This window comes from Kogia breviceps, chromosome 1 (assembly GCF_026419965.1).
Source record: "Kogia breviceps isolate mKogBre1 chromosome 1, mKogBre1 haplotype 1, whole genome shotgun sequence".
In the NCBI taxonomy this organism is placed as follows: Eukaryota; Metazoa; Chordata; class Mammalia; order Artiodactyla; family Physeteridae; genus Kogia; species Kogia breviceps.
In genome coordinates, this window is record NC_081310.1 from 200138052 (window position 1) to 200165939 (window position 27888).

The 27888-nt window shown below is 51.1% G+C and overlaps 1 protein-coding gene across 9 annotated transcripts in view; it reads left to right on the top strand.

Annotated features, from left to right (window-relative positions):
• The window catches only part of CEP104 (centrosomal protein 104), a 50490-nt gene extending 23350 nt beyond the window's left edge, over nt 1-27140 (top strand). For 5 of the 9 annotated variants that reach the window (XM_059055807.2, XM_067018762.1, XM_059055817.2 and 2 more), the window contains 13 exons: nt 1598-1795; nt 2364-2531; nt 3169-3342; nt 11147-11323; nt 13704-13910; nt 14359-14466; nt 17461-17497; nt 17714-17780; nt 18595-18703; nt 20238-20376; nt 20531-20598; nt 23199-23289; nt 24186-27140. In XM_059055807.2, coding sequence (XP_058911790.1) covers nt 1598-1795; nt 2364-2531; nt 3169-3342; nt 11147-11323; nt 13704-13910; nt 14359-14466; nt 17461-17497; nt 17714-17780; nt 18595-18703; nt 20238-20376; nt 20531-20598; nt 23199-23289; nt 24186-24301 — 1659 coding nt within the window. In that variant the 3' untranslated portion in view covers nt 24302-27140. Of the gene's footprint in view, nt 1-1597; nt 1796-2363; nt 2532-3168; nt 3343-11146; nt 11324-13703; nt 13911-14358; nt 14467-17460; nt 17498-17713; nt 17781-18594; nt 18704-20237; nt 20377-20494; nt 20599-23198; nt 23290-24185 lie in introns of all 9 variants that reach the window. The other 4 variants (XM_067018732.1, XM_067018755.1, XM_067018734.1 and 1 more) reach the window with 1 other exon arrangement.
• Nucleotides 27141-27888: the final 748 nt, after the last annotated feature.

Sequence of the window (27888 nt, forward strand, 5' to 3'; positions counted from 1 at the left end):
ACACACTTCATCCTCTGAGCCTCTGCTTTTCTCTTTGCAGAGATGGACAGATGTCTTCTTAAAGGGTGGTTTCCAGAAATAAAGGAGACAGTATTCGTCAGGTTGCTACTCTGGCGTGACCTTAGTAGAGCCTCGGTACAAGTTGTAAACAGTTACCGTACCTGTTAGAACCTCCTGTGTGGCAGGGGACGGAAAACCTGGTTCAAACTGGGGGTTATTGGCGTTTACAACTGGGAATTTTAAGGGATCACGTGGGTTCCAGGGTTGGTTTGATTTCTGTCTTGCGAATCTGTTTTCTGTGGTTCTGAGACGCCCTCTCGGAAGGCTGGGCTCATCACGTGGCCTCAGCCTCAGGTCTGTACACTGTGCCATCTGGGAGGAGCGTGCGTCCCATTCTAAGCAGAGTCCCCAGGTTAACCCTGCTTAGATCAGCCTCAGTCACCTGCCACCTCAGGAGCAGTGACGAGGACCAGAGGGGCAAAGGTGCCGACTGGCCTGTTAGGGCCTCCCTGAGGCCCCTGCCGTGCAGGCCATGTGGCCAGTAGACCCTGGGGAGGAAGGAAGGATGCCAGGCGGGCACAGGCAAGTGCCAACAGCAGCCAGAGGCCCAGGGAAGCTGGAGAGGCCCACAGCTGCCACACGGCCTCCACGGCCTCGTGCCGCTGGCTCTCCCAGGGCGTGTCTGTGAGCGTTGCCACCCTCCCTCTCCCTCCAGTGACATCTTGTCTGTAACTTCATTGTTATGTTTCACACTTCAATTTAAAAGTACTCTCATTTCTCCTTTTTTAGTACCTTAATGTGTTTTATTTTTACAAGTGTGAGTACATTTTAAAAGATGAGAAACTGAATCTCACATGTGTTGTACACCCAGTTAAGACCTCAGGAAGTATTAAGTATGAATAAACGGTCCTCCTTGTCTGTTTAGTGTCACCGTGATGCCTGCCTCAGAAAGTGACTCTGGAATCTCTCTTTCTGCCCTCAGTTACCTGGAAGTCTGTGACGTGTTTACTTGTTTAATGTATATCTGTCTCCCCCTGAGAACGAGGCCCGTCGAGGGCGGGGAGTCTGTCTTCCCATTGCTCTACGTGGGTCACCAAGAACAGAGCCTGGGAAATGTCTGCTGAAGGATGCAGACAAAGGTGGCTTAAGGATCTGGAGCTTTGGCTGCCTGTGTTAGTTCAAGGCTGCTGGATGCTGGATGCGTTTAAAATGAGGCTTGATAGTTATTTCTCAGAAATAAACGGAGAAAATGCCAAAGGTCTTGCCAGAAAAAAACTGTAATGACTTTTACTGTAGTGACCTACTGTCAGCTGAACTGAAATCACTAGTTGTAAATAGTAATCGTGGCAGAATCTACATTGCTTGTTTATTAGGTCTGTGATAAGTTTAGAAGGGAATAAAACCCCGATCTAATTTTTTTTTCAATTACACCCTATTGTATAAATTATTCTAACTTGATGAGACTGATATTTAGCAAAATACCATCATTCTGACCAGGTAAGTCCCAAGCAGTCAGCCCATGGGTGTAGGCGGGGGGGGGGTCAATACACGGGGAGGATCCTGCCCCGAGCCTGGCAGCCGCCCTGTCCTCCCGCAGCTCGAGTCCCTGCCCTACGATGAGCGGCCCCTTCCCGCGACCCGCAGGCAGCCCGGGGCAGTGGCCATGGAGCCAGAGAGGAGGGACACGGACGGCGGCGAGCCTCCCAGAGCGGGCACCGTGGGCGAGCCTGAGCCTCTGACAGAGAAGGCCTTGCGCGAAGCCAGCTCCGCCGTGGATGTGCTGGGAGAGGCCTTGGTAAGAGCAGAAGTGCATAAACAGCCTGCAAACAACGGGCAGGGGCGGGCGGCCCCACAGGGCTCCCAGGCTGGCTGGTCCTCCTGCTGCAACCGCCCTTTGTCCTCACGGTCCAAGGGAAAAGTCTTCTGATAGTTTCTCCTTATGTGAAGCAGCACAAGCATAAGCTAGAATTTCAGACTTCCTGACAAGGTTCCATTTAAGCCTGGGCCCTCTTTGTGGTGTTGACAGGGCTGGGGTCCAACGCCAGCTCCCGCCTGAGAGCGCCACCAGCTCCAGGGAAGAGGACAGCAGAGCAGACAACATGAGCGTGTCACCGGCCTCAAAAGAGTCTCCTGCTGGAACTTTTAATACGTTCCATGTTTTAACATAAACTTAAAGTTTCCACGTTAGGAGGAGTATTTCTCCAAATACACATACCTAGTGGGTGGAGGCCCTGTTATTAGAAAAGCTGTGTCTTGGTTTAAAACAAACCAAGGCCGGGGGTGCAGGGTGCAGGCTGCCGGGGCTGCCGGGGAGGGGACGTGGCCAAGTGCCCACTCTGAGGGGCCGGCTCCCGCCCTCCCAGGTGGCCAGGGCCTATTCCAAAACATGGTCGCACCGGGAGGACGCGCTGCTCGCCCTGTATACACAGCTGATGGAGGCACCGGTGGCCACCCCAAAGGAAGACCTGAAGAGCACGCTGCGGGCGGCCGTATTCCTCGTCAGGAGAGCCATCCGAGACATCGTGACCCCAGTGAGTCCCCGCCCGCCCCTCAGGGGCCCCCGTGTCTGCCAGAGAGCGGCCGGGATGTCCCCAGGAGGTCAGGGTAGCCCGAGAGGCAGCCTGGTCCCTGGTACTGTTGTCACCTAGCACGTGGTGTCACTAGGAATGAAGCTCTCGAGGAAGGAATGTGGCCACTTAGGAGTCTGAGGTCTGTCCCCTTGGGCCGTGCCCTCTGCTCCCATGTGCACAGAGGCCTGGCCACCACGACTGATACATGCCCCTTTATACTTTTGTTCTTCACGGCACCTGAGGAGCTTGGGAGTTACCACTGAGTTCTCCTGACCCTGAAAGGGGCTTAAGAATGAACATCCCACAATTACACTGTTGTCTGCATTCACACAGGAGCTCATGCAGTTCAGCAGTAATGTCAGATATTTGGCTCATGGAGAGATGGGGACTTTATGACATGTGGGAGATAAGAGCCTGTGCCTTCCGTGTGCAGGAAACTTTGCTCACGGAGCAGTTTTCAGTTGGCCATTTCCAGTCCTTCAGACAGCGTGTAGTTTTCAGCGTAACGTTCATGTTTATAACTAACAGTAAATTTCATGTTTTCTTTTGGTGGAATTCAGTTAGAGTGGCTCATCTGTTTTTATCACTTTTTTCTTAGGTCTTTCAGGCATCTTTGAAATTGTTGAAAATGTTAATCACACAGTATATTCCTAAACATAGACTGGGTAAGCTTGAAACAGCTCACTGTGTAGAGAGGACCATGCCTGCTCTGCTCACGAGGACTGGGGACTCCTCTGCTCGCCTCCGCGTCGTAGCTTCCAACTTTATTCAGGTATGAACTTCACCACACAATCTGAAACCATAAAGCATAAACATATAACTGCAGATACTTGACTTTCTTAATACCTTACAAGATCCTGTCTGCCCAAGAGCATCATAGATTATCCTTAGTGATTCACCATCATGTTTTCCTTGTGTTCTAAACCAGGTAAATGTTGCCTTAAACGTGATTGAAATGTACAGTTTGCTTTTTCTAGTGTTTTTGTTATTCAACATACACTATTAATTTTTTAAATAAATAAAAATATATGGAGAATTAAATCAGAATAGAAAAATGGGGTAAAAAAAAGATGTATAATGGTCTTGATCTAAGTATTTTTATTCTTTCAGCAAATACGCCTCCTCTAGCCTGGGCTCTGGGGGAAGCAAAGATAGAACTGAGCGTTTAAGAGTCTGGGGCACACCACACTGTGCGGCTTGCGGGATCTTGGTTCCCCAACCAGGGGTCGAACCCGAGCCACCATGGTGGGAGTGCCAAGTCCTGGCCACTGGACCGCCAGGGAATTCCCAGCCCCAGGGAATATTAATCAGCGTGAGATCTCCCGGAGGTCCCTGTCTTGGCACCGAGACCCAGCTTCACCCAACAGCCTGCAGGCTCCAGTGCTGGAACACCTCAGGCCAAACAACCAGCAAGAAAGGAACACAGCCCTACCCATTAGCAGACAGGCTGCCTAAAGTCATACTAAGCTCAAAGACACCCCAAAACACACCCCTTGACACAACCCTGCTCACCAGAGGGACCAGACCCAGCTCCACCCACCAGGGGGCAGACACCAGGAGCAAGAGGAACTACCACCCTGTAGCCTGTGAAAGGAGACCCCAAATACAGTCAATTAGAAAGAAGAGAAGACAGAGAAATACGCTGCAGACAAAGGAGCAAGGTACAAACCTACAAGAACAACGAAATGAAGAGAACATAGGCAGTCTACCTGACAGAGAATTCAGAGTGATGGTAATAAACATGATCCAGCATCTCAGAAAAAGAATGGAGGCGCGGATGGAGAAGATACAAGAAATGTTTAACAAGGACCTAGAAGAACTAAAGAACAAACAAGCAGTGATGAACAACACAATAATTGAAATGGAAAATACACTAGAAGGAATCAATAGCAGAATAACTGAGGCAGAAGAACGGATAAGTGAGCTGGAAGATAAAATGGTGGAAATAACCTTTATCCTACCAAGGAGCAGAATAAAGGAAGAAGAATGAAAAGAATTGAGGACACTCTCAGAGACCTCTGAGACAACATTGAACACACCAACATTCGAATTATAGGGGTCCCAGGAGAAAAAGAGGGGACTGAAAAGATTCAAAGAGATTATAGTTGAAACCTTCCCTAACATGGGAAAGGAAATAGTCACCCAAGTCCAGGAAGCGCAGAGTCCCATACAGGATAAAGCCAAGGAGAAACATGCCAAGACACATATTAATCAAACTAACAAAAATTAAATACAAAGAAAAAATACTAAAAGCAACAAGTGACATACAACGGAATCCCCAGAAGGTTATCAGCTGATTTTTCAGCAAAAATTCCACAGGCCAAAAGGGAATAGCAGGATATATTTAAAGTGATGAAAGGGAAAAACGTACAACCAAGAATACTTTACCCAGCAAGGCTGTCATTCAGATTTGATGGAGAAATCAAAAGCTTTTCAGACAAGCAAAAGCTAAAGAGAATTCAGCACCACCAAACCAGCTTTACAACAAATGCTAAAGGAGCTTCTCTAGGTGGCGGGGGTGGGGGGATTCTTGTTTCTATAAACAAGAAAACTAAGAAATGGGAAAGCTCACTAGTAAAGGCAAACATACACTAAAAGGAGCAAATCGTCCACACACAAATATGATATCAAAACCAGCGATCGTGAGAAGAGGAGAGCACAAATGCAGGAAATGAGAATTGCATTGGAAAGTAAGAGACCAGCAACTTAAAACAACCTTGCTTATATATAGACTGCTATATCAAACCCTCATGGGAGGGCTCCCCTGGTGGCGCAGTGGTTGAGAATCTGCCTGTCAATGCAGGGGACACGGGTTCGAGCCCTGGTCTGGGAAGATCCCACATGCCACGAGCAACTAGGCCCGTGAGCCACAACAACTGAGCCTGCGCGGCTGGAGCTCGTGCTCTGCAACAAGCAAGGCTGCGACAGTGAGAGTCCTGCACACCGCGATGAAGAGTGGCCTCCGCTCGCCGCAACTAGAGAAAGCCCACGCACAGAAACGAAGACCCGACACAGCCAAAAAATAAATAAATAAATAAATAAATATTTAAGAAAAAACCTCATGGGAAATGCAAACCAAAAAAGCTACAATAGATACACACACAAAAAGAAAACGCAACCTAAATACAACACTAAAGATGGTCATCAAACCACAAAAGAAGAGAACAAAAGAAGAAGGGAAGAAAAAAGATCTACAAAAACAAACCCAAAACAATTAAGAAAATGGCAATAGGAACACACATATTGATAATTACTTTAAGTATAAATGGATTAAATGCTCCAACCAAAAGACACAGACTGGCTGGATGGATACAAAAACAGGACCCATATATACACTGTCTACAAGAGACCCACTTCAGACCTAGGGACACATACAGACTGAAAGTGAGAGGACATAAAAAGATATTCCACGCACATGGAAATCAAAAGAAAGCTGGAGTAGCAATACTCATATCAGACAAAATAGACTTTAAAATAAAGACTGTTACAAGAGACAAGGAAGGACACTACATAATGATCAAGGGATTGATCCATGAAGAAGATATAACAGTTGTAAATATTTATGCACCCAACATAGGAGCACCTCAATACATCAGGCAAATGCTAACAGCCATAAAAGGGGAAAGCGACAGTAACACAATAATAGTAGTGGACTTTAAAACCCCACTTTCACCAATGGACAGATCATCCAAAATGAAAATAAATAAGGAAACACAAGCTTTAAATAGCACATTAAACTAGATGGACTTAGTTGATATTTATAGGACAGTCCATCCAAAAACAACAGAACACACTTCTCAAGTGCTCACGGAACATTCTCCAGGATAGACCATATTTTGGGTCACAAATCAAGCCTTGGTAAATTTAAGAAAATTGAAGTTGTATCAAGTATCTTTTCTGACCACAATGCTGTGAGACTAGATATCAGTTACAGGAAAGAAACTAAAAAAATACAACCAAATGGAGGCTAAACAATACACTACTAAATAACCAAGAGATCACTGGGGAAATCAAAGAGGAAATCAAAAAATATCTATAGAGACAAATGACAACGAAAACACAACAATCCAAAACCTGTGGGACACAGCAAAAGCAGTTCTAAGAGGGAAGTTTACAGCAATACAGTCTTATCTCAGGAAACAAGAAAAAATATCAAATAACCTAACCTGACACCTAAAGCAACTAGAGAAAGAAGGACAAAACCCAAAGTTAGTAGTAGGAAAGAAATCATAAAGACCAGAGCAGAAATGAATGAAATAGAGACAAAGAAAAAGATAGCAAAGATCAGTGAAACTAAAAGCTGGTTCTTTGAGAAGATAAACAAAATTGATAAACCTTTAGCCAGACTCCAAGAAAAAAAGGGAGAGGACTCAAATCAATAAAATTAGAAATAAAAAGGGAGAAGTTACAACAGACACCACAGAAATACAAAGGATCATAAAAGACTACTACAAGCTACTATACGCCAATAAAATGGACAACCTAGAAGAAATGGACAACTTTTTAGAAAGGTACAGCCTTCCAAGACTGAACCAGGAAGAAATAGAAAATATGAGCAGACCAATCACAAGTACTGAAATTGAAACTGTGATTTAAAAACTTCTAACAGGGAATTCCCTGGCAGTCCAGTGGTTAGGAGTCTGTGCTTCCACTGCAGGGGGCACAGGTTCCATCCCTGGTTGGGGAAGTAAGATCCCACATGCTGTGCAACATGAGCAAAAACAAACAAAAGTCCAGGATGAGATGGCTTCATAAGCTAACACTATCAAACATTTAGAGAAGAGTTAACACCTATCCTGCTGAAACTCTTCCAAAGAATTGCAGAAGGAACACTCCCAGGCTCATTGTATGAGGCCATCATCACCCTGATACCAAACCAGACAAAGATCCTACAAGGAAAGAAAAGAAAATTACAGGCCAATATCACTGATGAACATAGACGTAGTCCTCAACAAAATGCTAGCAAACCAAATCCAACAACACATTAAGAGGATCATACACCATGATCAAGTGGGATTTATCCTAGGGGTGCAGGGTTTCTTCAACATATCAAATCAATCAATGTTATACACCATATTAACAATCTGAAGAATAAAAACCATATGACCATCTCAGTAGATGCAGAGAAAGCTTTTGACAAAAGTCAACACCTATTATAAAAACTCCAGAAAGTGGGCATAGAGGGAACCTACCTCAACATAATAAGGGCCATATACGACAAACCCATGGCAAACATCATTCTCAAGGTGAAAAACTGAAAGCATTTCCTCTAAGATCAGGAACAAGACAAGGGTGTCCTCTCTCACCAGTTTTATTCAACACAGTTCTGGAAGTCCTAGCCATGCCATTCAGAGAAGAAAAAGAAATAAAAGGAATCCAAATTGGAAAAGAAGTAAAACTATCACTGTTTGCAGATGACATGATACTATACATAGAGAATCCTCAAGATGCCATCAGAAAACTACTAGAGCTAATCAATGAATCTGGATACAAAATTAATGCACAGAAATCTCTTGCATTCCTATACACTAATGATGAAAAATCTGAAAGAGAAATTAAGGAAACACTCCCATTTACCATTGCAACAAAAAGAATAAAATACCTAGGAATAAACCTACCTAAGCAGACAAAAGACCTATATGCAGAAAACTCTTAAGACACTGATGAAAGAAATCAAAGAAGACACAAACAGGTAGATATACCATGTTCTCAGATTGGAAGAATCAACTTTGTCAAAATGAGTATACTACCCAAAGCAATCTATGGATTCAGTGCTATCCCTATCAAATTACCAATGGCATTTTTCACAGAACTAGACCAAAAATTTTTACAATTTGTATGGAAATACAGAAGACCCTGAATAGCCAAAGCAATCTTGAGAAAGGAAAATGGAGCCGGAGGAATCAGAAATACAGATCAATGGGACAGGATGGACAGTCCAGAGATAAACCCACCCAACCTATGGTCACCTAATCTATGACAAAGGAGGCAGGACTATACAATGGGGAAAAGACAGTGTCTTCAATAAGTGGTGCTGGGGAAACTGAGCAGCTGCATGTAAAAGAATGAAATTGCAACATTCCCTAATGCCACACACAAAAATAAACTTAAGATGGATTAAAGACCTAAATGTAAGGCTAGATGCTATAAAACTCTTAGAGGAAAACATAGGCAGAACACTCTTTGACATAAATCACAGTAAGATCTTTTTCAATCCACCTCCTAGAGTAATGAAAATAAAACCAAAAGTAAACAAATGGGACCTAATTAAACTTAAAAGCTTTTGCACAGCAAAGGAAACCATAAGCAAAACAAAAAGATAACCCACAGAATGGGAATACACATTTGCAAACAAAGCAGCTGACAAGGGATTAATCTGCAAAGTATACAAACAGCTCATGCAGCTCAGTATATAAAAATAAAATTTAAAAAACCCAATCAAACAATGGGCAAGAGATCTAAACAGACATTTCTCCAAAGAAGACATACAGGTGGCCAAACAGCTCGTGAAAAGTTGCTCAACATCAACATAGCTAATTATTAGAGAAATGCAAATCGAAACTACAATGAGGTATCACCTCACACCAGTTAGAATGGGCATCATCAGAAAATCTACAAACAACAAATGCTGGAGAGGGTGTGGAGAAAAGGGAACCCTCTTGCACTGTTGGTGGGAATGTAAATTGGTACAGCCACTATGGAGAACAGTATGGAGGATCCTTAAAAAACTGAAACTAGAACTACCACATGACCCAGCAATCCCACTACTGGGCATATACCCTGAGAAAACCATATTTCAAAACAATACGTGCACCCCAATGTTCACTGCAGCACTATTTACAATAGCCAGGACATGGAAGCAACCTACGTGTCCATCAACAGAGGAATGGATAAAGAAGATATGGTACATATATACAGTGGAATATTACTCAGCCGTTAAAAAGAACAAAATAATGCCATTTGCAGCAACATGGATGGGCCTAGAGATTATCATACTAAGTGAAGTAAGTCAGACAGACAAATATCATATGATATTACTTATATGTGAAATTTTTTTTAAAGCATACAAATGAACTTATTTACAAAACAGAGAGTCACAGACATAGAAAACAGGAAAGCACGGGGGAAGGGATAAATTGGGAGATTGGGATTGACATATACACACTACTATATATAAAATAGATAACTAATAAGGACCTACTGTATAGCACAGGGAACTCTTCTCAGTATTCTGTAATGACCTCTAGGGAAAACAATCTAAAAAAGAGTGGATATGTATTTATATATAACTGATTCACTTTGCTGTACAGCAGAAAATAAGGCAACATTGTAAATCAGCTTTACTCCAATAACAAGTTTAAGAAACAGAGTTTGGGGCACATGCTTAGACGAGCAGTGTGAGAATATGCTTTGCTCTCTTTAAATTAGTGACTCCGTCTGGTCTAGGAGATCTCAAATTAAGATTCAGAGAGTCTGCAAGCTCCTTCGAATGTGACACACAGTGCTGTGAGTGTGCACGGCTTTCCAGGGAAGGAACCCGAAGCTGCCATAGTTTCCGCAACAGGAAGAATCACTGATCTTGTTTTGTTTAATGAACTTAAATTTTCAGAGAAGACAAGTAAGTGGTAACTATTGGGGGGAAATCTTTCAAAGGATGCATTGAATATGCAGCTAATTATTTTCAAGCCACATTCACCTCTGAGACAGTGGTGGTGCTGAGTGTCCCCTGCTTGGGAGCTGTTCTCGTTCTGCACCAGCATCTGGGCAACCGGCCCTGCATCCCCGTGTCCTCAGCATCTGTGTGTCACGTGCGAGTTCACTGTTGATGCTGCTCTGAGGGGCTGCCCCTCCTCTTTCTTCTTTCCTTTGGTTCAGAGCTACTCACGGGCCCAGAGAGAGAGTTAACTGCACTGTCAGAATGAGAGGGTGTTTTGGGTAGTGTGTCCTGCAGACCTGTTAAAAACAGACGTCTTTCTATATTACATCATATTTTATCAATATTTTATCATTTCTTCGATCGTTTTCTTTAATATTCTACCGTTTTTTTCGTTTTCTGCGTCTGGCTAATTAAATGATGAAATCTTAGTTATGGGCAGACTTGCTCACTTGGAGACGTTGGACTGTGGGGGGGTACTTACCCTCCTTCATCTAAACCCATCAGGGGTCTGTTCACCTGGAGTATTGTGCGTGGTTACATGCTTGGCTGACGCTTAATAAATACCGAAATGGTGGTTCTTGCAGCTGGACTAATTTCTTTCAGAATTTTAGAAATTAGAAAGCCTTTTTCTTGAGGTTGTGAAATCCTAAGAGAAACCTTAAGTTACCGATCACATTTGCTGTGAGGCTTCCAGTAATCTCCAAGTGAGCGTTTTTTTTTCTGATGCTTTTGGTTTTTGTTTTTAATTGTTATTACATCTTACATAGAAACATGAGCTTATAGATCAGTGACTGTACTGCCATTTGTCACTGTCGTTTTTTGTTTCCTGTTTTTTCCTTCAATGTTTACTTTGTGGGCGGCACTAAGTTGCCCTTAGCGTGTTCCAGTAACACTTAACAAGTGATGTTGGTTTTTATAGGAAATGGCCTTGTTTAAGGAGGTGAAGTCTCTCCAGCTCATCCCATCTTACCTGGTCCAGCCATTAAAAGCCGGCTCCTCGGCTCACCTGGCCATGAGCCAGATGGCGCTGCTGGCCCGGCTGCTGCGGGACCTGGGCACGGAGGGCATGGGCTTCACCGTGGACAGCGTGATGCGGGTAAGCGCCCCAGGGTGGCTGCCGCAGCCTGGGCCCCGAGCTGGTGGCCGGAGCGCGGCAGGCGTCTGGCCGGTGTGGGCTGCGTGCGGAGGTGGAGGGCGATTCCAGAACGTTGCTGCTTCCTCTGACATGAGGGTGCTGGAGTCGCGCTGCTGGTCGCGCCGTGGCGTCGGGGCGGGAGCCGTGCAGAGCCGTGTCCCCGGGGAAGCAAGCTCTGCAAGCAGTGATGCTGCATCGTAGCGGGTGGCAGGTCTGTGGAAGGAGGTGCATGTTTCGTGCTTTGGACAGCCCCGTGAGCCCCAGAAGTGAACACTGATTGTGTCCGTTCACTTGTAGCCCCTGGACTGCCTCCTGAGTGTGGGTCAGTGTCCCCTGTCCTGCCCTGCGTCACGTGGCCACTGTCCGTCCTGCCTCCACGTCAGTTTCCTTGTTCCCCAGCACAGACCGGAAGCCGGCCCCACGTGCTTACTTCCTTGTTAGGGCCACACCCACTTCAGGATCCCAGCGTCAGCTTTGGTCCAATAAGCTGTGCCGCCGTCACAGATGCGCACTCTTCAGGGCAGTGACACAGCAGAGGCTCACTGCTGTCCCTTGTGGCCGGTGCCATCTGCGGGGACAGAGGCCGCTCTGCTCTGTGGGCACTCGGGGGCTCCGTCTCCTCCTGGTGTGATGCCACGGCTTCACACGTGACCTCCAAGGTCACTGAACGGAGGAGGGTGACTAGAGGCTGTGAGCGGAGGTGTCCACGGGCTGAGCCACTCTCAGACATTTCCATCCGCTGAGGTGGCCCCATCCTCACTGCAGGGCCCGGGAGGCGTGTACACCTGTGCCCCAAGGAAGTGGGGAAACTGGCTTGGTGAGCACGTCACCCTGTGCTGGTCCGTCTACACGCGGTGGGCTTGATCCAGACGGAGAGTTTAAGAAGGAGGAGAAATGAGTAAAAGTTGGCGGTGGGGGTGAGGCTTTAATTGAAGGAGCAAAGCCCCCGAGCAGCCGACAGAATGGGGCCACAGTGCACGCTCGGACGGCTCAGCTCAGAGGCGGGGGCAGCGGCCAGCCAGCCTCTCAACAGGAGGGCGTCGGCTCAAAGCCAAGAGTGGATGGGGAGGTTTGAGAGGCGAGCAGGAAGTATGAGATGCTGCCCTTGACCTCTGAGCAGGGAAACCGACCAGGAAACGTCACGGGTCAGTTTACTGCGTGATGCCAAGGGCCCCAGGATCTCCATGGCCCGAAGTCCAGCAGGAAACCAGCTGGCACAATTCCCGACCCCGCGGCACCTTCCGCTTCACCTGGGAACACAGAGGAGGAGGGGCCCAGATTTGAGGGCCTGCAGGGATGCCGGGGTAACTTGGTGATGGACACGCGGGGCGGGAAAGCCTCGTGGGAGGTGGCAGACGGGAGGGGGTGCAGACAGGTGAGCTGGAGAGGCAGGAAGTGATCATCCCGGGGGGTCCTCACAGTCAGAACCGCTGGAGCTGGTGCAGGGGTTGGGAAGGACAAGGTCTGGGGTAAGACCTCAGTGTGTGGCAGGCGGAGGTACGGGAAGTGAGGAAACCCAGCCAGTGAGGGGCCGGAGCCCAAAGGACCAGGAGGGGATGTGGGACTGTGCGTGGGAACGTCGGGGTATTGTGATGTGTTCGGATGACACTGAAGTGCTTAAAATGGATGGGGTGGATCGTTTGCCTACTTCAAGGTCACGCACAGATCCTGAAAAAGGAACATTGAATAAGAAGAAATAGAGCGTCAGGATGATAAGCACAGTGCGTCATTTATAATGTCAAACAAAAATCCTACATGTACACACACACACACACGCACACGGCACGTACACAGTGCAGCAAGTGAAGACGTCTGGGGGGTGCGTGCCCTCCAGCTTCAGGACACTGATGCCTCTGAGGGGGGAGGAGGGTGGGAGGGGCCAGGGGGCCAGGGGGCCACAGGGAGGCTTCAAGGGGACTTGCACCGTAGTCCTAGGGTTCGGTTGCTTAGAAAGAGTTGAAGCGAACGTGGCAAAAATGATAATCATTGGTTAATCTAGATGGTGGATGCATGAAGTTTGTTATATTTCCTCTTTATGATTGAAATATTTTCTAATACTTAATATGAAGTTTCTGGGGTGATGTAACTTTAAAAGTGCTATTTAATACCTGAAGTAGGAAAAAGCAAAACACTAATAATTGTACATACGACGTGAGTTCAACTGCACATGTGAAGTAAAGGAAGTGAGGAAAACTGTATCTTAATAGCTGGTGTTCTGTGGGCATTGTCTTCTCTGTTTTTCGAATGTCCGTGATGTCCCTATGTTTCTTTTATGCCAGAAGAAGTAAACGTGGCTATTTCGAGACCCAGTAACAAGAGCGCGTCGCGACCCTGTTCTTAGTTCGCAGTGCGGGCGCTGGAGCACAGGGAGCACAAGGTGCGGGAGGCGGCAGTGGGGATGGTCCTGGACCTGTACGCGCAGCACCGGGCCCCGGTCCTTGAGTGCCTGCCTCCCGAGGAGAGCGCCGCCCGCAGGAGCGTCCTCTATAAGACACTCTTCGAGGGATTTGCTACCATAGACGGCAGACCGACACGTGCTGAAATTAGGGTAGGTTAACTTCCCTGCAGTTACGACCTAGTCCCAGGTTTAAGAAGTGACTTGGTCGGTGAGTAAACCGACACATCGTTCAAGGGGCTCTGGGGACGGGAAACAGCGCACGGAGGACATTGGCCCCTGAGCCCGCATCCTGGCTCTTCCATCGTGTCTGTGTAGGGATGGTGGCGGCCGGGAGGGCACCTGCGGTTTTTATCAACGCGAAACATTTAACACAACACTGTTAATCAACTATACCCCCATATAAAATGTTTAGTTCAAAAAAAAAACCAGTAAACATTTATTAGATGAATCTGGTGGATTTTCTTTTAATCCTAGCTATAATATTAGTCTTAGTGATGATTATAATACATAAGAAACATAATTTATATGCTGTAACTTATCCGTCAATTTCCCGTGCTACCCTAAAAACCAATTCTAATGGAAAATCATTTCATACCAGGCACAGAAAAGAGCGGCTACAGAAGAAGCAGCAAAACGCAAGAAAGAAGAAATCAAAGCTTTACAAGGGCAGTTGGCGGCACTAAAGGAGATGCAGGCTGACGTCCAGGTTGGCACGGTTCACTGTCTTTCCCCGTCATGCTCTCGGTCGAAATCCTGCGACCGTTTATTTCCTTACGTAGATGCACAGCATGCTTGGTTTGCTTTTCGTGGGATTCTCCAAATGGGTCTCTTTATTCTTTGTTGTTTTTTAAATTAGTTTAGGGGTAAATAAAAGGGATCCTCCTCGGAATCATTTGCATGCTCTTCATTCTCCCCGGGGATGACGTGCGCTGCTGGCCCAGCCGTCTGTAGAGAGGACACTCGGGGCTGCAGGAGCTGGCGGGGCGGGGAGGAGAGTAGAGGGACAGAAGTCCTCTCCGCAGCTTCTCGCCTCCTTCAGAGGCAGAGGAGGAAAAGAAGCTTGAATATGGAGATCTGATTTCCTTGCATTGAAAAAGGAGGGTTGGGGGCAAATGCTGCCCATCAAGAAGCACTGAGTCGTAGCGCGCAGGGGGCATCAGATGGTGTTTGGTTGTATGAGACGTGTCCCTTCTGAAGGGATTTAATCCCTTTAATCCCTTCTGCCTCTGTGATTTAAATCTGTGCCATCACTCTGGTTTTTGTGATTAAGTTCCTTAAGTTAAGAGTAAAAGGGAGAGGGCGTGGGCACATAAGGCCGGCTGTGCTCATGAGGGTGGGGCTCCTGGGAAGTACTCTGACCACCGCTTTTTAGAAAAAGAGTAAGTGACTAAAAATGGCAAAAAAGAAAGAAAATACGACCGAATGTATGTCGAAGTGCCTGTGACAGAAAGTGGCAGTGACGTTTCCGCTGGACGCTGGCGTGTCAGAACGCCTGTGAGAAGAGTGGGAAAGCGGGCACCGAGGAACAGAAGAGAGGAGGTGGGGGACCGGCGGGGCAGCGCAGGAGCAGCGCCCGGCCTGGGGGCCGCCGAGGTCACCAGGCTGTGCGTCCCCGCAGCGTCTGTGGTGCGGGGCGTGGAGGCCTGTCCTCCGGCTCCTCTCCATCCCTTCCGTGTTTGTTGAGCACCTGCCCTGGGCTCCAGAGATGCGGCGGGAACGAGGGCCGTTGCTCCAGGAGGAGAGACCACATGGCACGGGGGGGTGGGTGCCAGCCTGCTGTCCTTGTCCTGAGATGGTCACTGAAGCCATCTCGCAGGAGGATGACAGAATTTTTATTATTGTAAAATATACATAACATGAGATTTACCATTTTAACCATTTTTGGGTGTATGGTTCTGTGCCGTTGAGGACATTCACATCGTTGTGTAGCCACCACCACCGTCCCGCTCCAAAACGTTTTTGAGAATGGCAGAATGTTTTTAAATCACCTGATTGCTCATGAGTTTGAGGAAAAGATTTTTACATTACCGGTCAGTTGTCTAATCGGTTCAAAGCACAGATTAAGGTAGATTTTACAACTAAAGTTTAACTTTTGGCATTGTTCATTTGTTTCCCTGCAAGATACACAGACCCGTCTCTCATTAAGAATTGTTTCTGATGCCCAGAATCCATTTGTGTAAGTTGGCTTTCTTTAGTCGGTAGGTGTATAAATCACGTGAACCCTATTGGCAAGTTTAATATCAGTCTGTCAGGTGCTTCCCCCCGTCCTAAAATTGTATTCTCGTGTGGTTTTGTATTCAGAGCTTGGGTCGGAGAGAAGCTCCTATCGTGTAAGCTGTGATTTTCTACAATCACAGTAGACAGTGTCTGCGTAATGCGTCACTTAACGCCGTGGGCAGGGGACCGTCTCGTCCCCGTCCTCCCGTGAAACTGCAAGTCCCAGGCGCCCCTCCCCCACCGGTGGCCAGCGGCCCGGGCCACGGGGGTCTGGCAGGCTCAGGTGGGACAGACAGGCCAGTGCAGGGAGGAAAGCTTGGTGGCGGGAGGAGCCCCCGGGAGGCCCCTGAGCAGGAGGAGGAGAGCGGTGGAGGGGGCAGCTTCCCGCCGGGGACACCCAGGGCCCCCCTCCCCGTCCTTCCTCCGGTCAGCAGTGTGCGCCCCCCGGCTGTCACCTCCCGCAGTGGGGGCGCCCAGCGGCCGAGACCCGCGAGGCAGATACGCGGTGCGTGGGGGTGTGGTACCCGCTCAGGGGAAGAGGAAGCCAGAGGACGGAGGCGGCCGGCTGACGCCGCCTGACACCGCGTGACACTGCGTGGCGGGGCCCCGGGGCAGCGGTGCCGTGGCCTGTAGAGCCTCCGGGGGTCCCTTTACAGGGGCAGTAACGGGCCACCCTGGCCACTGTGCTTGCAGGTGGTGGGAAGGGCAGGCTCCTGGGGCGCTGAAGCGGAGCCTGCGGGGCTCACTGATGGGTCGGGGACAGGCCGCACCTGGAACGGGAGGGAGGGGTGGGAGCCGCTGGGGTCTCCAGGCTCCGTGGCCTGAATACCTGGAAGACCGGCGGCTCTCGGCGCTGCGCCAGAGGCTGCGAGGGGTGCACGTGAGGGGGAGCCTGTGGGCGGGGGACGGGGGGGGGGTTGGTCTGGTTAAGTCACATTGAAGTGACGTTAAGACCCAAGTACATGCTGGGTAGCAGAGAGGCCCAGGTGATGGCACAGACGTTTGGGTCATGAGCACAGAGATGGGTGTGCGGCCTGGGACCTGGGCGGAAGCACCGCCAGGGTCTGTATGGACAAACGGGGGGCGGGCTGAGTCCTGGAGGGGGCGCGGGGGGTGCCCTGGGAGCCCGACTAAGAAGGGCCTGGCGGAGACAGGTGAGGAGAGTCACGTGCCGCCGGCAGCCCATAGCGTGTCCTTCGGGCGGGCAGACACTTGTGATGGGCAGGCGACCCCCAGCGGGTGCAGGTGGCCTTGATGAAGAGTGGTTTCCACGGAGACGGGGGGGAGGGGCTGTGGAGGGCAGGACGGAGGAGACTGCCGCCCACGATTGAGAGGGCGACTCTTTCGAGCAAGTGTGTTGTTTGCGGATGGAGAGTCCACCACACAGCCTAAGGTCATGCCTCCAGGATCACAATAGACCCTGGGTAGACTCTCACGCGCACTGCAGCCACTTGTCCCTGATCTTTCTGTTCTTCTGTTTCAGGAAAAAGAGAGTGAAGCTGCGAAGGCCAGGAATCAGGGTACGTAGAACGCACATCGTGAAAGCTCTGCGTAGAAACCACTTCTATCCACGCGGTGAATGTCTGCATCTCCAACGCTTCAGGGCTGAATACAAAATACTACCTTTACTAACTTGTAGCTTTTAAACTGTATTTCCCATCAAACTGGTTACTGAAACTTTGAAAATAGTTTTCTATGGAAAGTTATTTAAATAGCTTTCTTTTTAATTTCTTTAGACACTCAAGGAAGGAAAGCGGCCCCACCTAATGCTCCAGAAATTCCAGATAATCACTATTTAGATAAGTGAGTAAAGTTGTCTCTAACCCACTGTAGAACAAGTAGAGGACTAACCGCATAAAAATGCTGTCAGATACATATATTCTCCCTGGTTCATTAGGATTACGTGAACTAATTGGCTCTTTTCAGTGATTTTGAAAGCTAGGAAATTGCCGTCTAAACCAGGCAGCATCAGCTGTGAGTCAAGATAACCTTTCCTCTCTTCCCCGACAGAAATGAGCAGGCTGTTTGTCAAAAGTCCTGTTACAGGCCCACAATTTTTTTTAATGTTTTATGAAAGCATAGTTGATTTACAGTGTGTTAGTTTCTTCTGTACAGCAAAGTGACTCGGTTATACATATATATGTTCTTTTTCATATTCTTTTCCACTGTGGTTTATCACAGGATATTGAATATGGTCCGGCTCAAATTTTATAGCATCAGAATGCTTTCTCCTGTGCCGTGGCTGAGACAAATCTGCAAGGAAGTTAAGGGAAATGTCTTGGTCTAATCTTTTCTTGTGATTTAAAATATCCTTTCTGCTTGGTGACGCTGACAGAGTTAGACTTCTAAGGGATCTTAAGCTACTTTATCTCAAACCCCTACGTGGTAAAGACTCTTTTTTACGCCCTTTGATAGAGGAGCTACCCAGCCGCTCCTGAGGCCCCTCGGTGAGGGGTAGCCGTGCCTCCAGGTCAAGCTGAAGCGCACTCAGTGGGTGCAGGACGGTGGCCGCCGGCTGGGCACGGGGGGCGCCACGGAGCTCCCGGGGAGCCAGCAGAACGGGGACGGCTAAGATGGGCCTGCGCTTCGTTTCTTACCTTTTTCTGTTTTGTTTCAGCTCATGCATTTTTTGTGGGGAGAGGAGCGACTCCTTCACAGAAGAAGGCCTGGATCTCCATTACTGGAAGCACTGTCTCATGCTGACGAGATGTGACCACTGCAGACAGGTCAGGTGCTGGGCACGGGCGGCCAGACCCAGGCAGGCGGGCTGGACACGCAGTTCCCGAAGGCCCAGTCACAAAAACGCCCCAAATCTTAGCATTTTCAGAGGAAAAGTTATGGGGAAAGTTTTGTCGGGGTTGATTTTTCTTACTTTATTATTAAAGTGTAACATATATATAAACGTATACAAGTCATAGGTGTTACAGCTCCTGAATTATCGCAAGGTGAACAAATCCACGTAACCGCCACCAGGCCACGTACCCCAAGGCACCCCACCCTCCTCTCCAGGGTCACCACCGTCCTCATTTCTGTTTCGTGCTTTGTGGGTTTTACCGAAGTGGAATCATACGCACGTTTGGGGTTTGCTTTACAGTATTTCCATTGTTTGAACGAACCGCAATTTACCAGTCCTTTCTCCTGCGTCTGGGTTTGGGCTGAGACTGTGAGGAATAGCGTTGCTACAGACACCCTTGTGAAACCTTCCACGCGAGCGGACGCACTTTTTTGGGTGCACACCTCGCCGCAGGATGGCTGGGTGGGCCCGCGTCCGGCTGCAGGGCCAGCGTGAGCAGCGCTCCTAGCGTCCAGGTGGGAGCCACTCCCCGTCCTCACCGGCCGCGCGGTTGCCACCTGCCACACACCCGTCACGCTCTCCTGATGACGCCGGCCTCTCGCCGCCCTCTTTTGCGAGAAGCACTTCCTGGTTCTTGCCCGTCTTCTGAATTGGCCGCCAGTCCCACTATTGCTGACACAGCCGGATGTGCGTCCTTCGCCACCCGCATGTGTGCTGTCCACTCCGTGTCCGGCCCGTTCACTGACGAGCAGGAGCTTTCCATTTTAAAGTTGTCCACCCCACCGATCCGTTCTAGGGTTAATGCTTGGGCATCCTGCTGAAGGGGTCCTCGCGCACCCCAGTTGTTCATCTTTGCTCTATGCAGCCAGCCCTCCTTTAGACACAGGCGGGGAACCAGAAGCGGAGTGACCTTCTCTCCTGTCCTGGGGGTTCTCAGGCCTGCAGGGGCGGGGTGGGCAGGCCCCACCCTCTGAGCAGCTCCCCCCCGGCTGGCGGTGCGGACGCCTCCACACGGCGTGGCCTGGCTCCTCTGGCAGCAAGCGCGGGTCCACGGCGTGAAGCTCTAGGGTGTGTACAAGCCCCTCCTGGCAAAGAGGTCACAGCGGTGAAAGGGTCTCTTCTTGTGACCCGTTTCCGGGCATGTTCTTAGAAATGGCCGGGAGCCGGGATCGAACCCAAGGCCACGTAGACCCCTGAGCTCTTCGGAGTACAGGTCAGGGTTAGTGTTCTGGGTGACCTGTCGCTGCCCCTCCGCGCTTAGCCATGGCCTCTGGATGCTCCTGAGGTAGCGTGGCAGGCAGGATGGGCGGTCTCCAGCCACGTGTACGTGCCTGCGGAGGTAACAGGTGTGCGCCTCCCTTCCCGAGTGGCGCTGGCGGGACAGGAGGCGCGCGCTCGTGCAGGGGCCGGGGCCACACGCGCCTCGGGGCGCTCAGCCATGTGACGTGTCCCGTCGTGGCTTCCAGGTGGTGGAGATTTCCAGCCTGACGGAGCACCTGCTGACGGAGTGTGACAAAAAGGACGGCTTTGGGGAGTGTTACCGCTGCAGCGAGGCCATTTTAAAGGAAGAGCTGCCCAGACACATAAAAACGAGAGACTGCAACCGTGAGTGCCCCTGCGGCCCCCCGAGACCCTCGTGCCGTCCCCGGGAGGCCCGGCTGGGGGGCCGGGGGGCAGATCCCGCGTCTGGCGGTGCCCGTGCGCCCCCATTCACGCCCCACAGGAGCACCTAGATCTTGTCTCGTTGAAACCGTTTCAGCTGCCAACACGGAGAAGCCGGCGAACCGGTGTCCTCTGTGCCACGAGAATTTCACCCCCGGAGAAGAGGTGAGGGGCTGACCTGGCCGCATGGAGGGACAACGACGCGGCTGTGTCGCCGCGGGACCAGCCGCGGAGACGGGGGGTGTCGGGCGGAGGCTGGCCCCTGGGGTGGGGTGAGGCTCTGTCTCGGTTCCTGCGCTCCCTGCCCGGCACGCCTGGGGCGTCTCCCGGGAAGGGGGAGCGTCTCGGCTCCTTGGGACGGAAGCGTGAAGTGGTTTCACTTTTTCCAGGCTTGGCTTTCATCTCCACTTTGGGACCTAGACTGGCCTCCGGGCCGGATTCTGTAACGCTCTGGTCCCTTGTGATGAATAAAGCCGAGCCCCGTCCAGGTTGGAAATCCTACCTCGTGTCCGGTGCCCAGCGCTCCGCCCGCCCCCAGCGTGAGCCACGCGGGTGACACAGCGGCCTAGTTGGGGGGCGCCAGGGTCTCCCACCCCCTCCTCCACGCACCCCGTCCTGTGGTGCCGGCCCGCTCGCTCCGGCGCCGCCCTGCGTGCTGAGCTGCCGCGGGGCCCAGCAGGCCCAGCCTCTCCTGCCCTGAGCCCCGCAGCCGCGGACACCCGCGGTCCACCCCTGTGTCCACTGCGGGGTCCCTTGTCCCAGCCCTGGGGCTGTGGTGCCGACAGGATGGCTCAGACCCAGCGACGCCCCACCGTGCCGGGCGGTGGGCCCGGCGGCCCGGCTGCTGCCTCAGCGCCCCGGCCATGCGGCCGTCCAGGGCTCACCCTCTCTCCCTCTCAGAAAACGTCACACACGTAGCAAAGACAAGCACGGGAACCGCGTGCCCGCTCACGGGCTGTGTGTGGGGAAGGCACGGGGAAGGTTAGGTCTCCTGCATCGCTGACTGCTTTTCAGAACGGCAGGTTGGGTCCCCAGCATCTCCCAGTGGTGGCTTACTTGCTTGTTGGATCTTAGCGCCACCAGGAACTCACGGCCTCAAACCGTCTGCCGTGTTCAGCTGTTGGCGTCGCTGTGCTTCGTGGTGCGCGGACGAGCCGATCTCTGGCCAGCAGAGCCTCTGCAGACGGGCTCCTGGCGCTGCCGGGGGCCCAGGGGGCTCAGAGCCTCCTGGCCGTCGCCGCAAGGTGCCCCACTGAGCCTTCCGTTCCTGGTTCCCTGCAGTGGAAATGACGTTCCAGGACCCCTGGGTGCCTCGGGTGCTCCTCGCTCCTGGTTTGGTACCATTCTGGGCCTCTTTGCGGACAGGGCCGGGGAAAGCGTTGAGATAAATCCATCAGAAGTTCATGGTGACGTTCCTGATTCGGAGTCTGAGCTGTGAGGGTTTCGCACCTCTTGCGTCGCACGTCTGTGTGTCCTTCCTTCCCTCCCAAGAATCAGTGCCCACAGCCCCCGGAGATGCCCGTCGGACCGTCACAGAGGGTGCGCTGCTCGGACCCACGTTCCCCGTGGGGGGGGCGCCGCGGGCAGGGAGATGCTGCCGGTCGTTGCGCCGTCCCAGCCCTTCGTGTCCCCCCCGTGCCTCCCTCTGGAGACGTGGGGCAAAAGCGTCTCTGCGCCACATGGCTCTGGCCACGTGCTGGTGTCACCAGTTGTTAACAGTTCAGCCTCATTGTTGCAGTCTGTGTTCAAGTCCTAGGGGTTTTCAAAATCAGGCTCTACAATTACGTGAGATGGTTCCAAAGTCTGTCAGATGAGACTTACTCAGGGAAGAGCCGACAGAAGCTGCTGCCCTGCCCACCATCCCTCCTCTTACAGAACAAGGGGCTTTTCATGGTTTATCCATTTTAGTCTTCAATATGAACTGCTCTCAAATGCCCACACTTTCTCTCTCTCCCTGTGTATTTTTAGAATGTAGGAGCCTTTGAGCTTTTGTTGTCGTTGTCACCTTTACACTATTGGCTGTCGTCCGTGACCAGCCCCTCCTCCTGGAGGCCAGTCGCCTCCCTGCTCTGGGCAGCGCCCACGTTGGCAGTGGCCTCCTTCCCTTCCTGCCCCGCCCCCAAGCCCCCCAGCGTGTGCCTTGAGGGGGTGGCACCTGACTCTCGGTCAACTGCAGAGAGGCGTTGGCAGGCTTGTGCTGCTTTTCCTCTGCTTTCTCCGTGCCTTCTTACCGAGTCACCGCCCGCCAAGCAGCTTCAACACCCCTTATTCTGTCACAGCTTCTGTGGGTCGGACGTCCAGGCACGACCTGGCCGGGTCCTCTGCTTGCCGTCTCCCAGGGCTGCGCTCTCATCTGTGGCTCGGCAGGGAAAGGAGCCACTTCCTGGCCCATCACAGGTGCTGGCAGAATTCTTTCCTTCGTCATTGTAGGACCGAGGGCCCTGCTTCCTTGCTGGCTGTCCAGCAGGGCCACCCTCAGCCCCTGCACCCTGTGCCCCGGACCGTCGCACGTTTGCGCACCCTGCGTGACAGCGGTCTTGGCGTGTTCGCCCAGCAGTGATGAGAACTGGGAGGGGTGTGAAGTGCGGGCAGCATCTCGAGATACGTGGGCGCCCCGGCGCTGCGCTCGGCACAGGGGGTTCCGAGGCGGGACACAAGCACTCAGGACCCGCTGCCGCAGCCGCAGCGCGTCGCCACCTCTGGCTCGGTCGTCTCAGTGGCCCCTCTGGTGGCCTGGTTCCCACTCCACGTGCCTCTCGTTTCAGGCGTGGAAGGCCCACCTCATGGGCCCCGCAGGCTGCACAGTGAACCTGCGCCGGACGCACCTGCTGCGCAAGGCGCCCGCGCTGCCGCCAGGTAAGCATCCGCCCCGGCCTCGGCCCTGTCCCTGCGTCCCAAACATTAGGGCGATCATGTCGTCAGCGCCAGCTCTGGCCGAGCCCCTCCTCGTGGCCCTGCTTCCCCGGGCTCCGCGGTGGCACTCACAGAGTTGACAAACCGAACCGCGGGTGTTCGCAGGCGCACCCGGGGTCTCGGTGTCCCTCCGCGCCGTGGATGCCGTGGATGCCGGTGTCCAGAAACAGGAGGTTCAGTGGGAGACCCATAGATGGCGCCACGACCTGACTTCTGAATCACAGTTTTGGCTACTTGCTGTAGGATTTAGAATGCCTTACAGAAAAGTGTTCTTCTTCATTAGAAAATTATTCTTGACCTTGGATACGCGACTTTATTTGGGGGCCCTGTGATCAACAAGAACATGAGGAAATGTTTCTCGTGCTCATTCAGCACCAGGCACGGGCAGGGGCTGCGCCCCTCACACACACACACGCGCGCGCGCACGCGCTCGCACACACGCACGCACACGGGCAGGCACGTGTGCGAGGACCAGACGTGCTGGGGGAGCCGCCCCGCCTCCTAGCCAGGTAACCGGCCCTGATCACATGGCTGCTGGTCTTTCATTTGGGGAGCTAACTGTGTGAAACTAAAAATTAGGTAAGCGGCTCAGTGCTCTCCTCTTCTTCTTCCTGTCCTGCCATCGCATGTGCATCCTCGAGGGTGGCCTGCCCAGCCCCCCTCACATCTGCCGGCCCCGCGCGGCCACCTGCGGGCTGGGTGACCGGGAGCGTCCCAGCCCCTCGTGCTCGGACCCTCCCCGTGTCTGGCGACCCCGGGCCACTCGTACTGTCACCGCAGCTTTGCACCCTGGCTCACGTTTGTCTCCGACGCTCTGTGTGTCTGTGTGTCCACTGCAGGTAAAGGCCCAGCCGCAACCAAGCCAGGGACCTCGGGATCCAAGTTCGGAAGCAAGATCCCCACCCCCAAGGGGGGCCTGAGTAAAAGCTCGGGCAGGACGTACACAAAGCGGTGACAACACACCATCTGGTCCCTCGTCTCCAAAGGGACCGAGCAGCTTCCCCAGCCATGGACGTGTCACCTCAAAGCATCTCTAGACGTGGCAACCCCCGCTCCACCCCTGCTGCCCCCAGGCTCCTGCTGCGCCCGTCCTGACCGTGGCCCCTGCGTCCGGAGCGAGGCCCTGATCTCCCCGTGGCTCCGGCTCGCAGGTCTCCACCCTCCAGGGCCCGGAGTCCATGGGAGATGGTTCTGTTGGGAGAGCGGCACCGGGCAGCCAGTGCGGAGGGACTGGCTGGGCACAGCCCCCTCTCCGCAGCTGCTTGGAGTGATTCCCATAAAGCCCTTGCTCTAAACCCCTTGCATGTGGGTCTCTCTCAGCCGTGGTGGAAGGTCTTCAGGGCTCACCAGGCCGCGGGATCGGGGGGCCAGTCACCCTGTGCCCCTCCTCCCCCGGGTAGGGGGGCCGTCGGCCTGCAAAGCCTGCACGTCCACAGCAGCAAGAAGTAAGGTCAAGGTCAAGAAGTTAAGGTCCCGGCCCGGCCCCTTTGGCTCTCACCTGCCAGACGCTCGGAGCGTGGCCCACCTGACCCCCCCCATCGGCGTCCACACCAGGCGGAGTGGAGGTTAATGCTGGCGGCTCCACGTCAGGCCCCCTTCCTCGGGGGGCTTCAAGTTCTTTACACGCATGAAGCCCTAGAAAAATATGACACGACGTTCCCCGATGATCCTGCGCTCACCTGAGCAGTGTGTCCGTCGAAACAGCCCTTTCCAGGGGTTTCCCTGGGGCCGGCAGAGCGACCCCCACTCTGTGTAACATTCAGAGGAGCCTCTGAGCCTCTGCTCAGCCCGTCATCCTGTCCCGCTTGGATCCGCGTGGGAATTACAACTGTATGTTCACTTTTCTCAAACACTTTGTATGATAACTTTCAACACCCAAAACCACTTAAGATGATGAAACCAAACCTCAGAATCCAGTCTCCTGACCAGCCGCCAACCAACCCTCCCGGCCCATGGCAGTGGCTCACCTGGCTTCAGAGCCAGGTAGCTGTGGGGGAGCCAGCGTCCGTCCCGAATGTGCTTGGAAAGGCCGCCTTCTCATCCGCGCCTGTGGTCCCCAGGTGCCCAGCCCACTAGAGACCGAAAGAAGATGTCCCTGCCCGCCCCCCCCGGCCCCGTGCCCAGGGTGTGCTTTCCTCCTGAGCACGATACACGCAGGCTTCCAGGATGACGGCTACAAATGCGCGGGATTGAAGACGTGTGCTACACCGTTAGTGTAAGAATATTCATTCCCAACCATGTAAAACAACAAAATATATATTTAAAAACTAATCGCCATTTGAGCAATGTGCTCCCTGGGTATGTTAGTGACCATGAATTTGTTGTACGAGTCGATCAATTTCCATTTCTGGTAGGCTAATGCTTTCTCATACGGTTGACTGAAAATACTGAGCCGGAATAAGAATGACCAAGAGAATTACCTTCAAAAATATACTCTATAAAAACATGTAAAAGCATGGGGGGAGAAATAACAGAAAACTTTATTAGAGAGAGCAGAGTACAGATGCCAAGATAATTATACAATGATCCTTCCTGGTTTCAAAAAGGTGTTGCCATGGTCTCTCACCCAGGAGAGTGAAGTACAGCTAAAACACTTCTTTAAACAGAACAATGAGAAAAGTTAACCAAGAAATTATTCTTTTCTCTCCATATACAGTTAATGTTTTCTATGTATTGTAACATAAAGAAGATATTTGTAAAATTACTTAATTTTTAGTGATTGACAAACAAAATTGAGTGCATTTAAAGCAGATCAGTCTTGCTGGTTACAGAAGAATCATGTGTTTCTGTTCAGAAGATTCCTGGCAGTGGTCAGTGGCTATTAAAATCGTTACAGAGTTATATCCTCTACTAAGGAACTAAGAATAAAGGATAAAAACTAAAAGGAACTGTAAGTTCCCTTGGCCATTCATAAATATCTAAACTTGGAACCGTAATTAACTGAAATTTCACTCATGAATGTGTTGTGGGATACTTAACAATATTTATTTCTATTATTTTCATATTTGAAAGTATTCTAATTTAAAAGCATTGTATCTATAAATTTGGCATTAGAGTACAAGTGTAAATACTTTTAATGAAAATTTGCAACTTTTGAATGTTTTGACATAGTTTTCTATTTGTCTTTATTTCAGGTACCAAAATTATAAAATATCTAAGTAATATATTTTTGTTGTTGTTTGAGGGCTTAGGCGTTAATTCACCCTGAGTATATGAATATAATAAAAAGATTACTAAATGTTTTGTCACTTTTATTTTAAAATTATAATTAAAAAGCAATCGGTAAGTTACATTTCCTTTCGTAAACATGCAGGTGTAGCTCAGCCCTGAAATGCCAGGGAATTGCTGAGATTTTCTTAGAAAAGGGCAGTGGGTATTAAGTTGCCAGGAGAGAGTGTGGTTCCTAAAATAAGTTGTTTGTGGGTTTACTCCTGAAGAAGCTAAGCGACTTTACGCTACATATGAATTAGAGAAACTTCTTTACCAATTTTATCCCATGGAATAAAATGAGAATATTTTATAATTGCTCCACTTGTGCCCATCAGAGGTTTATACTTTATAGTCTCTTCCTGTGTTTTTTATCCCTTTTGAAAGAGGGCATTTTTACCAGCCAACAAAGCTATTTTGCTTTTCAAGTAAGTAAAAATACAGTATTTTCTCTGTTGACTTGTAGAGTGGTTTTAAGCTTTTATTACCTTTGATGGTTTTGTAAGTTTCCATTTTGAAGTTATAGTTTTTTCCTTTATATATGTATACATACACACATATATAAACTTAAAACTTAGCATTACAGTTGAAACAGCAAAATTACGTATCTTACTTCGGTAGGTGGGGTGCGTGCGTGAGTGTGTGCTCTGGAGAACGTGGGAGGAAAGAGCTCGCTGTCCAAAGGGAAGAGTGTGATTCCACCTGCTAGTGTCAGACACCCGGAGAGATTTCAGTGTGCTGCTTTCAACTAGGTGTTCGTTCGTGCCATTGCTTGTTTGCTCTTAAAGACTAGCTCAGTGCTAAAAAACAAGAGCCTGCTGGAGCAGCGTGTGCCCCGAATTCTCGGAGCGCTGGGGTCTCCGCCCAGCCTGCTGCCACCATGGGCAGGAAAGCCCTGAGCGGGGGCGGAGCCGGGCGGTGACCCCCGGAGCCGCTGCCGCAGGGCGGACGGGAGCAATTCAGTGGAGCGCCCCACGCCCCCACGTGCGTGTTCTGGAAGGGTCAGAGGACCTGCAGGGCAGCTGGTCCTACCCTCCACTGCGGGCAGGGAAACTGGCTCAGAGCCCAAGCCCTCACCACCAGAAGGCAGGTGCCCAGATGTGAACGCCGTGCTCTGCGCCTCTGTCCACCCTGCGCTGAAGGTTGCCGGGAGCAGGTTCGGGGTACTGGAGGCAAGATCCGCTTGTCTCTGCCTCGGTTTCCCCCCCACACCCCGGAATGGAGCTGAGGGGGAGGTGCTGAGCCTGGTTCCCAGAACACGCCCTCTGCGCGCCTGCGCCCAAGCACAGAGCAGTTCCGCCAGGCAGCCTCCACCCCTTCATCTCAGGCGGGGAA